Below are 13037 nucleotides of genomic sequence, written 5' to 3'. Positions count from 1 at the left end.
AGAATAGTAGGGAATGATGTTAGATATTTTTCGAAAGAGACTGTTGAATTGAGCTGTGCAGCAGCTTTTAAATAAGCTGTATAGATTTTGTTTTTTTACAAGGTTGGCCTTTTCTGGGTCCCAGATCATAGGTGCACATTTGCAGCTGCTTTTTCTTTTCAAAATAAAAGTGAAAGTGGCTAATTCAAGTATGATCTTTAAAAACATTATTAACTAGCTATTTGGCCCTGAAATGGACTGTTGTTAGAGATTCAATTTTTTTTGTGTGTTGTGTGATTCAAGTTTTTGTGTTTGTTTGTGTGTTTTACTTTCTGTCTCCAGTGTTGGGCAGCGACAGCTGGTGTGCCTTGCTCGAGCCTTGCTTCGGAAATCCAAAATCCTGGTTTTAGATGAAGCTACAGCGGCCGTGGATCTTGAAACAGATGACCTCATACAGTCAACAATCCGGAGGCAGTTTGAGGGCTGCACAGTCCTAACGATAGCACACCGGTTGAACACGATTATGGACTATACACGGTAAAAGTGGATAAACCATGCGAGTATCTGAGGAGAAGGGAGTTTGGAAAGGCTCCATTGTGTTAGCTTCTATGTTGTATACATCTCTCTTTCTCCTTTTTTAAAAAAAACAAAAAACCAGCCCATTTGTGTTCTTTCATCCCTGCTTTACTGAAACCTCTGCTGTTGTTTAAAACTGCCATTTTTTTTTCAGTGTACCCCCAGGCTTGCTTTACTCAAACTATGTTGTTTTAAACAGTCACCATTTCCCTCTCAGTGTTCTTCCCTTCCAGCTGTACTCAAACGTCTCCCTTTTTCATTCCTCAGCTGCCTCATGTGAGAGGATATAGATGAAATTCTTCTTCTTCTTATACTGACACTGAGGTCTAGCACCGAGGGCCTTCTGGCGGTTCCCTCTTTGTGAGAAGCCAAGTTACAGGGAATCAGGCAGAGGGCCTTCTCGGTAGTGGCACCCGCCCTGTGGAACGCGCTCCCACCAGGTGTCAAAGAGAAAAATAACTACCAAACTTTTAGAAGACATCTAAAGGCAGCCCTGTTTAGGGAAGCTTTTAATGTTTAATAGGTTATTGTATTGTAGTGTTTTGTTGGAAGCCGCCCAGAGTGGCTGGGGGGACCCAGCCAGATGGGCAGGGTATAAATATATTATTATTATTATTATTATTATTATTATTATTATTATTAGTTTATTTATTTATTTATAGCCCGTCCCTCTGGTTAAGTTTCTCCGGCCACTCTGGGCAGCTCCCAACAGAATATTAAAAGTAAAATAAAACATCAAACATTAAAAGCTTATCTAAACAGGGCTGCCTTCAGATGTCTTCTAAAAGTCAGATAGTTGTTGATTTCCTTGACATCTGATGGGAGGGCGTTCCACAGGGTGGGTGCCACCACCGAGAAGGGCCTCTGCCCGGTTCCCTGTAACCTCGCTTCTCACAGTGGATGGGGTGGAGGTGAAAAGTGAGGCAAACAGGGCTGCTGAACAGAAGTGGTAGCTTAAGGAACGGGCTGGGGAAGGCGAAAAGTGAGCTCCATACAGTGGTGCCTCGCAAGATGAAATTAATCCATTCCGTGAGGCTCTTCGTCTAGCGGTTTTTTTGTCTTGCGAAGCAAGCCCATTGACAGTTTAGTGGATTAGCGCTATTAGCGGTTTAGCGGCTTTTAGTGATCAGCTGATAAGTGGCTTAGCGGCTTAGGAAAAGGGGGGGAGGGGGAAACCCCGCAGGAACTCGCAAGACATTTTCGTCTTGCGAAGCAAGCCCATAGGGGAATTTGTTTTGCGAAGCACCTCCAAAACGGAATACCCTTTCGTCTAGCGGGTTTTCCATCTTGCGAGGCATTCGTCTTGCGGGGCACCACTGTAGTTGCATAGGGCGGGGAGCGAAATCTCTGCAGGGTTAATGTGAGGAGGGGAAACAGCAGGGAAGTTGGTGTGTGGAGTGATCGGGGGCACAGCTCTGCGGAATCAAGCCTGTGGCCCATCTAGTCTGGCATGGTGCCCTCACAGATGCCACCCAGATGCCCGTGGGAAGCCTGCAAGCGGCACCAGAGGGCGCCCTAGTTGTGATTCCCAACATACTGCCTCTGACAGTGAAGGGAGAACACAGGCATGGATAGCCTTGCCCTCTATGATTTGTACTTGTATTTGCAGGTTATCCCTGTGCATGGCCAGCGGTGTTGAGTCAGGGATTAGCCTGTGCCCCCTATTTTGCCCTTGGCTCCCGTTGATGGCCTTCCAGCAGAAAATCAAAAGAGACCCTGCATCTCTGAATTCTGACCCACCCCCCCTGGAACTGTAAATGTGCTGACTACATTTCTGTTTTGTTTAGGGTGATTGTCCTTGACAAGGGTGAAATTGCGGAATATGGCTCCCCTGCCAGCCTAATCCAGAAGAGAGGCATTTTCTACAGCATGGCCAAAGACTCTGGCTTGGTTTAACGCCTGGTTTGCGGCTTCTCTCGCTGGGGGTGCAGCTCAGAAGAGGACTGGCGAACCAAACACGGAGGAAGACGGCAGCATCTGCCAAAATCCATTGCCCAAGAAACTCCAGCCAAACAATTCCACTCCTTGCAATGTAATGGAGACACAACAGGCACAAAATCTACTTCTCTCCTCTCCTCTACACTTTCCTGACCTTTTAAAGGGTTAGTTTTCAAGCATAGCGATGGACAGGTTGTTTCTTTGAGCCCCAATCCCATCTATTTACCTAGCGCAGGGGTGGTGATATTTTGGCCCTTCCGATGCTGCTGGTCTGAGTCCCTTCTGACCCCGTTCGCCACGACCAAACTGAGTCCTTGGAGGAGGCTTGGCTGAATTTGTGCCTAAAACATTGCACAGCCATCCTTGGTTTTGTGGCAAGGAGCTCTTGGAGAGACTGGATAATTTCCTTTTGAAAACCCAGCATCTCAATGGGAGAAACCTTTAGGATGGCTGCTAGAGAGGATAGGAATAGCACAGTCCAAAACTTTAACACCATGAGCAGAATTGCCACATGCTCACACGGGGTGAGGAGGAGCGAGGGGTTTCCCTTCTATTCTGATAAAACATGCTTATTGCATACATTTATCTAGAGCAATTCTGGCTTGTTTTGAGGATGGAGGAAAAAAATGAAAATGGAAGACCAGGTGATTTTTGTTCTTGTTTTATTATTCCCAAGAACTTTACCCTATACCATAAGATACATATATATTTAACCCTGTGGATGAAAGAATCACTCCCAGTTGTAGGCAAAATGCGTTTTTGTTGTGGTTCCAAAAAGGAAAATTCAGCCTAATCGTTTCTGTCTAAGGTCCTTTCTCCTCTCCCCCCTCCCCCAGCTGTTTTGTTCTTTTAATTGGAAAGGATCTGCAACAAAACCCCACAATTCTTGTGTTCTCCGCAGTCATTTTACCAAAGCGAAGCTGGAAGGAAAATCAAACTTATCAGTGCATCTAAATGCTCACTCCAGGAGCTTGGAACAGCAGACTTTGAATTATGTTGCTGACTTTTTTTTCTTTTTTTAAAAAGACATGTCTTTTCTTAGAATAAAGTTATTTATTTTTTTTGTAAATACAATTCTCTAAAGTTAAATAGATCGAAATTTACTTTGGTATTTTTGTAATGACTCATGGAAAGAGCTTTCAGTAAAAACCTTTTTGTTTGGAGAACTGTCCTCGTCCTTTGTAAACCTGCAGAATAACAGTAGGGTTGCTGTATACAGAGATGGAAGGTTTTGTCTCCCCAGCATGGGAGTACTGGACTTATTGTAACTCCTTGGGTGTGTGGTTTAATTTGGGTTTTGCAAGGTGAAATATGTGGGTTTTGTAGACAATTGTAAGTTGCACTTCTGTCTTTATGAATAGGCTTAGGTAACTCTGTGCTTTAATAACGGTAAATGGCCATGGGGCTGTAGATTAGATAGCTTTTTCTATGGTCTTCTGACAAAGGTCGCAAAGATAATTTGTTTTGAACCAAAGCTCTGAACTTTATAGTGTCATGTGAGGAACGGTCCCATGATAGCTGGAACAAACAAACAAAGCTAGGAAATCCCCTTCTGTGGCAACCCTGAGGTCAAACGTCACATGATTTCAAGAGCATGTGATCAGCATGGGAGATTCTAATCAAAGGGGAAACCCATTCTTAAAAGGAAGCTGTTGGAAGGGGCCCTAACTCAGCAGGGCACACGCTGGTCATCCAAACCTGTTTTTCCCATTTGGGCCTGCATGAAACTTAAGGCCAAGGCTGGAGACACAGGCTGTAAATTGCAGCATCCCAAGTGAAAGGGTGCATGGGTGGTGTGGCAAGGAGAATGCTCCTCTGTTAACTCCATTGTTCCAGGTTGAAGGCTGCCAGTCCCTTTCCGAGCACAATTCAAAGTGTTAGTGCTGACCTTGAAAGCCCTAAACGGCCTTGGCCCAGTATACCCGAATGAGCTTCTCCACCCCCATCATTGGACACTGAAGTCTAGCCTAGAGGGCCTTCTGGCAATTCCCTCCCTGCCAGAAGCGAGGTTACAGGGAACCAGGCAGAGGGCCTTCTCAGTGGTGGCACCCTCCTACCAGATGTCAAGGAAACAAACAACTCTCTGACTTTTAGAAGACATCTGAAGGCAACCCTGTTTAGGGAAACTTTTAATGTTTGGTGTTTTACTGTATTTTTAATATTTTGTTGGAAGCCGCCCAGAGTGGCTGGGGAAACCCAGCCAGATGGGTGGGGTATAAATAATAAATTATTATTACTGCATTAAGACATGATAAAGGGGGGGGGAGGTGGGCAGATGGAGAGGAGGGCCTCCCCATCCTCTGTACGAATGTGGCAAAATAGCTTATTTTCAGCAGCAGCAGAGAAGACATGCCTTGCTGTATAAGACCAAAGGACCATCTGTTCCAGCATCACTCACACACACACCCCATCCTTTCCATGCCACAGGGGCGGGGAGCCTTTTTGACTCCGGTGATCAGATCTTTATTGTGGTCCCAGCCCAGGTCCAGCTTTGACAGGTGGGTGGGGCAGCACACCTGCCAGTCACATGACATCACAATAAAACCACATGTCTGGCAGGTGGGTTGTCCTGCCTGCCAAAATCCCTTGCTCCCCCCCCCCATTGCCAGGTGGAAAAAAACCACCTTTCTCCCTATCAACTGATGGGGGGGGAGCCTGCATTTTGCAAGCACCAGCTGCTTGAGGGCAAAGTCCCTCTCATAGCAGATGTCTGCCCACCCCCACCCCCCAAAAAACAGGGCTGCTTGGCTTTGGCTGTTAGAGAGATTGCTGTAGAGCTGCCTTTACTTAAGAGGAGATGGGAGAAAAAGTTTACCACCTGCAGATCTCAAAAGCACACCAAACCCCCCCAATTCAGAAAGCAAAATCTAAAGTAGGAAGAGCCTGCTGGATGAGGAAATCAAGTCAGGCATCTGTGAAAAGTTTCCATGTCAGGGTGGGTGGGTGGGAGACCTCCAGCCAGGGTGCGGGTTCGGAGTGGCTTTCCAGGCTGATTTTTTGAGGTCTTGGGGCTCTGGAAGGCCACGAACCCTCCCCCTAGAGCTGCAATAATGCCAGAACACAATAACAGAAGGTTGCTGGATCAGGCCAATGGCCCATCTCCTGCAGCATCCTGTTTTCCCAGCGGCCAGGTGGCAGCCTGCAAGGAGGACTGCAGTGCAACAGGGCGTTCTCTCCTCCTGCAAGTTGCAGCAACTCCTCCTCCAAAGCATGCCGCCCCTGGAACACAGCCATCCGAGTTAGGAGCCACTGATGGCTTCATCCTGCACAGAACCAGCATTAACAGCCAATTTACAAGATGCACCTTTTTATTTAGAGGACGAAACCGTTGTTTAATTCAAACTAGATCACGTGTGTATAGCCTATGCAAAATAAAACACACACCAAAAAAACAATGTATTTAAAAATCTCCAGCGGTCTGCTTTCCTTTCAGGCTTAGGTGGGGCAAATCTGGTGTAGATAAACTTGCCCAGGTCTGCAGCGGCAGAGCTAAGAGTCTTTTGCAAGCTGCATCCTGCTCGTTAAAAGAGAAATAAAAGCATCTATCCAATGCTACTACCCACAATTCCTGCAGGTGAGTCTTCAGCTCTCTAATGCGTTGTACTCTAATGCGTTGTTCAGAATAGAAGTAGGTTTCAAGTATCTCCATCATTGTTGCATCTGCTTGCGATGAACTCGTTTGGCAGCTGCTCGCCTGGCCTACAACTTGCCCGTGGGGATGAAAGAAAAGCAGAGGTTTTCTCCTGTCGGGTCACTGGGGCAGGAAATTTCCGATAGCTGCCCCAACAGAGAATCTAGCCTCAACATTCACAGCATCGGTTTATCTAGATCACCTATCTGGACATTATTTTCTCTAGGATTTGCTCTACACTCTTTGGATACATCAGAAGCTGGTCCTCTTCTAGCCAAACATGTAAAAAGGAGGGAAGGATCTGAAGCACTGGACTGAGGCACTGAGATCTTTGACTCTTAGCAGAAAGATGATCATTTGGGTCAGAAAGACAAAATTCTAGGCCTGGAACCTATTTCCTCACATTTACTTTTCAGCAGTAATTTAAAAATGCTTCGGAAATCTCGAAGCACTTATATAAAGCTCCAAATGAATACAAAAACAGATTTTGGAGCGCCTGGGTAGCAAACAAGGGCACTACCAGGGGGTCTCTGAAGAGGCAACATGAGGTTCTGAGGACCCCTGCAAAATAAAATTTTAAAAACCTGGCCACCAACTTGAAATCAGTTGCTACGGAAGCCCTGAAGTGCCTCATTTTGTTAGAAGCTACCTTTAAAAATTTTTTTTCCACAGGGATCTCATCAACCTTCCCCAGGGAGAGAGAATTTTGGAACCAAGTGTCTTTTGAGGCTGCATAAAAGGCCTTAGCAATTTACACACAGAGAAAGAAGGAAATATCATTGAGGTTTCCAATTGCAACGCTTCCTCTCAATGCCAAAAAAGGAGGAGAATGGGGGACAGTGCCAAAGCACAAAGATGAATTAAGACGATGACCAGTTCAACACTTTTCTGTGGACAGTGCAGGCATGATTTTTGCAAGAAAGAACACGCACTTATTGGACGTGAGGCTGGAGGAACACATCCCACTTCTTGGCCAAAGGTTCTTCTTGCAGCCAAATCTTCAGAGGCAAAAAAAAGGCACGGCGGAAAAAATTATTTCCATGAACTCCAGAAAAGGGGGGAAAAAGCATATATTTAAAAAAGCACGCGCCTAATGTTGCTCAGAGACGCCTGTAGGTGCCGACAAGAGCGTTGCAGCTGGGACAGTAGTGGTCAACGTCTTGAAGCGAATCCACGCAGAAGGGGATGAGACAGCAGCCGACGACACACCTGTCGAGAGAAAGCAGGCAGCCTTCAGAACACAGACTCTTGCCCCAGGTACTCTGTGACTGCCGTTTCTGGATAAGATCAGTAACACGGCTACAGGTGTTAACAATACTGAGCAAGGGGGAAAGGACCTTCCGGCTCAGCTCAAGGCAGTTTCCTAATGCAATAAAGCACCATCGCATCTTACTCCTGTTCTGTGGATGAAGCATCTATGAAAACTTCCGTGCATACAAGCATGCCTGGTCTTCTGCAGCTGGTGTGACAAAGGGGCCTTATCCCTCGCTCGCCAAGCTTAAGAATGCAAAAAGAGGTCTGCAGGATCAGACCAGTAGCCCATCTGCCAGTACCTTTCCGAGCATAATTCAAAGTGTCGGTGCTGACCTTGAAAGCCCTAAACGACCTCGGCCCAGTGTACCTGAAGGAGTGTCTCCACCCCCTTTGTTCCGCCTGGACACTGAGGTCCAGTTCCGAGGGCCTCCTTGTGGTTCCCTCCCTGCGAGAAGTGAGGTTACAGGGAACCAGGCAGAGGGCCTTCTCGGTGGTGGCACCCTCCTATCAGATGTCAAAGAAATAAGCAACTATCTGACTTTTAGAAGAGATCTGAAGGCAACCTTGTTTAGGGAAGTTTTGAATGTTTGATGTTTTACTGTTTTACTGGGGTATAAATATTATTATTATTATTATTATTATTATTATTATTATTATTATTAGTCCAGGTGCCTGCAGGAAACTGGGAAACAGGACTTGCCATGGTCTCTAGCCACTGTTACTTGGAAGCACTGATGCCTCCAGCTGTGGAGGAAGGGCAGAGCTATCATGGCTGGGAGCCACAGATACGCTTTTCCTCAATGAATTTGTCTAACCCTCTTAAGTGGTTAGTGTGTCTGACTAGGACCTGGGGGTTCAAATCCCCACTCAGCCATGATTCCTGCATTGCAAGGGATTGGACCAAATGACTCTTTGGGACCCCCCCCTTTTTTTTATTCATTCTTTTATTTATATTTTATACCATTATTTACATTTTTAAAATGTTTACAAAGTAATAATCATAAATAAATAAGAATAAAAATGTGCACCCCACCATCGAGACCGTTCCATTGTAACTATCCAACCTCCCAAAATTTCAACACCTCTTGCGATGGTTTTGACCCCTTTCCGTTTTAACAGTACAAATTCTACAAATGCCCTCCATATCTCCTTAAAATCATTCCTCCGGCCTTTCCTTAATGGCACGTTAATTTATCGTTAATAACTACAGTGGTACCTCGGGTTAAGAACTTAATTTGTTCCAGAGGTCCATTCTTAACCTGAAACTGTTCTTAACCTGAAGCACCACTTTAGCTAATGGGGCCTCCCGCTGCCGCCACGTGATTTCTGTTCTCATCCTGAAGCAAAGTTCTTAACCCGAGGTACTACTTCTGGGTTAGCGGAGTCTGTAACCTGAAGTGTCTGTAGCCCGAGGTACCACTGTATATCCCACACCTCTTTATACCATTCTTCCATTTTATATTCTGCTTTCCCCTTCCACTTCCTAGCTAACATAATTTAGGCAGCCGTCAATAAATTTGTGAACGAGGCCTTCATAGCCTGCGAACCTTCCGTCTCATCGAAAATTGATAATAGTACTACCTCTGGACTTTTGGTCAGCTTTAACCCAGTGATTTCTGTTATCTCCTTAAACACCCTTTGCCAAAAAAACTGTACATATTTATACCCCCACCACATGTGAACTTAATTCCCTGTTTCCTGGCATCCCCTCAAATGGGACCCCTTCTACCCCAACAACTCCAAGATTCTGTGAAACTCACTGGGTGACCCTGAGCGAGTAACTCCCTCTGGGCCTAACCTACTTTACAGGGTTGTTGTGTGGACGTTACATGAGGAGTGGGAGAGCCCACATATGCCACTTGGCGCTCCTTGGAGAAGGTGGTTGATATATGCATAATAATAATAATAATAATGATGATGATGATGATGATGTTGGTTGTGAACGTTCCCCCGATGTAATGTGGGAGCAGCCAACCTGCGGCCCTCCAAGAAACTGCGAGGCTCCTATCTCCCATCGGCCACAGCCAGCATGCCCAATGGTCACAGCTCAGCAGCCCCCGGCTTAATGCATACAAGAGATCAGTATAGAAAGGCAGCTGACAAGGACCTACTTACCCCACCAGGAAGAGGCCGCCACAAGCCAGCCAGGTCAGCGCCCCAGAGGTGTACGAGAGGCGCGTCAAAATGGTTTTTTGACATGCAGGGCAGTTCATCTGGACGGGACGGTCGTGGAAGACCAGCGGTGCCTGGACGTAAACCGTCTGAACGGTAACTGGGGCAGCAGAGGAGGCAAAGAGACAAGGGCGAGAGAGTCACACTCCTTTCCTGCTCAACCTCGGACTCCCTCTTCCTCCTCAACACCCTCTTCCTCCTCAACACCCGGCCTTGCAAATTGCTGTCTGGCTCGCCCGAAGCTCAGATCCGCCAGGAGAAAAGCCCCCCCAATGGGAAACCAAAACAAACTGTCTCAAGGAAGAGGCTTCCCCTTCTGTCTCAACTGCTGGCTTTCAGATGCCAACATGGCTGAACCCCCGAGAAGGGAACAGGGGATGTTGCTGGGCTGCAACTCAGCCTGGGCGACGGTCAGAGACCATGATGGGAGCTGCAGCCCAACCGTGTCTGGAGGGTTATGGGGCTCAGTGAGGGCCACATACTGATGCTATAAGGACCCGAGGTCCCGTTTGCACTGTGCGTTTAAAGCACTACGCTACTGTCGCTTCAAGGAATCCTATCCCTCCCACGGTGGCAGCCAAGTAGAGAAACAAGAAGAGTTCTTACCGAGTCTTTTACAGTGGTACCTTGGTACTCAAACGGCTTGGCTCCCAAACAAATCGGCTCCCGAACGCCGCAAACTCGGAGGCAGGTGTTCCAGTTTTTGAACGTTTTTCAGAAGCCAAATATCCGACGCGGCTTCTGCTTGAGTGCAGGAAGCTCCTGCAGGCAATCGGGAGCCACGCCTTGGTTTTCGGATGGTTTCGGGAGTCGAACGGATTAAGTTAGAGAACCAAGGTACCACTGTATTCAATATTCACAGAGAGAGACGTAGAAATGTCATCTCTCTTAGACAATGGCGTTGCTCCAGGTAAAGTCCCACCCCCTCCGTCTCTCCTGTTCTACATCACCCCTGTGCTGGCTGATCTGCGTTTTCTGCCTCTGAGTTTTCTGTTCTCCTACTCTCAATGCCTGCCAGGCCCTGGGATAGTGGGGGGTCAGGAATGCTTTCTAAAGACACTGAGTCTGTCGGCTGCCTCTCCCCTGCTGCTGCTGCTTCTTCCTGCCCCTCTCCCAATATTTCCCAGCTTCTCCCATCTGCAGCCTCTGAACTATGCCCTTCTGCAAACCACTGTTCTGAATCTATACTGTCCTCTTCTCAGGAAGGTTCAGGAGGGGAGGGTGGTCTCCACCATTCCTCCTCAGTCCAGTCCTTGACAGCTACCTCTTTAAACAGCCACAACTCCCCCCAAGGAATCCTGGGAAGTGTAGTTTGTTGAGGGTGCTGGGAGTTGTTTGGAGTCCCTTGTTCCTCTCACGGAGCTACAGTTCCCAGAGTGCTTTAAACACCAATCCCAGTTCCCAGGGAAGCTTAGCTCTGTGAGGGGAACAAGGGCCTCTGAACAACTCCCAGCACCCTCAACAAACTACACTTCCCAGGATTCCTTGGGGGGAGTCGTGGCTGTTTAAAGAGGTATCGTAGTGCTGTAGATTTAGAGCGCTGGTGGGCTCCAGTTCTGCTCAGAGGGTACCAGGGGGACCTTATATTTATAGTCTTCAATCTTCCAGACGGAAGGAAAGTGGGGTGTAAGTGGACCAAGATGGTGCAGTTGAAGGCTTACCTGGTTGGGGACCTCCTATGACTCCAGGTTGCATGCCATATGGCGGTGCCTGTTGGCCTTTCATATTTGGTCCAGGTCCAGTCCCCGGGACGGGATAGGGCTGGGGGTACGGAGCGGAATGGATGCCGGTTGTCTCGGTATAAGGAGGAGGCTGGGCCGCCTGAAAGCCAGGAGCGGATGGATCCATTTTTCTGGGAGACAGAAAATGAAAAGGCATGCATATTATAATTTCCTCAATATCTCGCCCTTCGTCCCAAAGGATGCAAATGCATCAAAAACACACCTTTTTTTTTAAAAAAAAAGTATTCTAAACGTAAGCTAGTGTTAAAAGCTTATCTTTCATATATAGATATATTATTAAATAAAATGAAGAGCATAAATAAATGTTTTTACAGGTTGAAAGCAGCAGAAAGTATTCGTTTATTTATTCATTCGTCCATTCTCCACCTTTTCCCCTGATGGGATTCAAGGCAGCATGCAGATAAAACCAAGAATTGCTTAAAAACCAGAATCGCTGCAGAATTGTTGGATATTGATAAAGTTATCACTGATCTTCTTGTTCCAAAACATTACAAAAAATATCCATTTTTCCATAAATCTTAGGCTGGTTTATATGTATTCTTTTAGCTCAGTCATAGTTACCATGGACCACATTTCCTCAATCCATTCAGATACAGTCACAGATACTGTATTTTTCGCTCTATAGGACGCACCAGACCACAAGACTCACCCAGTTTTTGAAGGAGGAAAACAAGAAAAAAAATATTCTGAATCTCAGAAGCCAGAACAGCAAGAGGGATCGCTGCGCAGTGAAAGCAGCAATCCCTGTTGCTGTTCTGGCTTCTGGGATAGCTGCGCAGCCTGCATTCGCTCCATAAGACGCACACACAATTCCCCTTACTTTTTAGGAGGGAAAAAGTGAGTCTTATAGAGCAAAAAATACAGTATGCGCCACAAAGGGGGAGCCACCACCAAAAAGGCCCTGTTATGCATCAGCACCAACTAGGCAGCCCCTAGTGGTGACATCGCCAGCAAGGTGGGCATAGAATGTAGGTGTCGTGCTTAGTAGCCATTTGTCTTATCCTCCGCTGGTTGTCTTAACTGAAAGAAGGAACTTCAGAATTAAAGGGAGATACGGATAGAGGAAGAAGGTGGTCAGAAGAACATGTGAACCGCCCTGAGACCTTCGGGTATAGGGCGGTATAGAAATAAAATAAATAAAAATAAAATCAGACAAGCCATGCTGGACCAGGCCAAAGGCCTACCTACTGTCACAATGACCAATGGTGCTGTCACAATGGGAAACCTGAAAGATGGGAAACCTGCAATCAGGAGCTTAGGCACAACCACAGTCTCATCAATTGTGAGTCCCTGGAATTGTTCAGAGGCATCTATCCTCAAACAAGGCTCTGAATAATCCAAAGGAACAAAGGCAGCAGCATTAATTTTAAGGCCAGCTAAAAATGGTCATGTTCTTAACTGGTTTTGACATCATTGTTAATGCTGCTGCCTTTGTTAATTCTGATAAACTAAACAGAGCGGTACTTTGTACAGTAGCTCTGCAGAAAAAGCCATAAACAAAAGGTTAATTTTTTTTAACCACGTTCAAAAAGCCTAGAAACTGTGGGTGCCAACTTAAAGGAAGGACTCGCCGAGTGACCAGTCACAGTCTCCTAGCCTAATCTATGCACAGGGTTGTTTTGAGGATAAAAGGGGGGAAAGGGAGGGGCAGAGAAGCACCTCATCTGTCTGCTGGAGAGGCAATGTGTGAATGTACTACTAATCATAGTGAGAAGTATCCCAAAACGAACAGAAGAGATTTCTCC

The 13037-nt window shown here is 46.5% G+C and overlaps 2 protein-coding genes across 5 annotated transcripts in view; one reads left to right on the top strand and one right to left on the bottom strand.

The window, feature by feature from the left end:
* LOC309329063 (multidrug resistance-associated protein 1-like) overlaps nt 1-3659 on the top strand; it is a 115093-nt gene extending 111434 nt beyond the window's left edge. For all 3 annotated transcript variants that reach the window (XM_081839524.1, XM_081839523.1, XM_081839522.1), the window contains 2 exons: nt 322-516; nt 2343-3659. In XM_081839524.1, the coding sequence (XP_081695650.1) occupies nt 322-516; nt 2343-2451 (304 nt within the window). In that variant the 3' untranslated portion in view covers nt 2452-3659. The remainder of the gene's footprint in view (nt 1-321; nt 517-2342) is intronic.
* A 2124-nt stretch (nt 3660-5783) lies between these two features.
* The window catches only part of LITAF (lipopolysaccharide induced TNF factor), a 32243-nt gene continuing 24989 nt past the window's right edge, over nt 5784-13037 (bottom strand). For both annotated transcript variants that reach the window (XM_081840143.1, XM_081840144.1), the window contains exons 2-4: nt 11212-11402; nt 9494-9650; nt 5784-7333 (exon numbers count right to left, since the gene is read on the bottom strand). In XM_081840143.1, the coding sequence (XP_081696269.1) occupies nt 7225-7333; nt 9494-9650; nt 11212-11398 (453 nt within the window). In that variant the 5' untranslated portion in view covers nt 11399-11402 and the 3' untranslated portion in view covers nt 5784-7224. The remainder of the gene's footprint in view (nt 7334-9493; nt 9651-11211; nt 11403-13037) is intronic.

This window comes from Podarcis erhardii, assembly GCF_964252035.2.
Source record: "Podarcis erhardii genome assembly, chromosome: 14".
NCBI classification, from domain to species: Eukaryota; Metazoa; Chordata; class Lepidosauria; order Squamata; family Lacertidae; genus Podarcis; species Podarcis erhardii.
The sequence above is the reverse complement of the archived record's forward strand: the minus strand, read 5'-3'. Positions and strand labels throughout refer to the sequence as shown.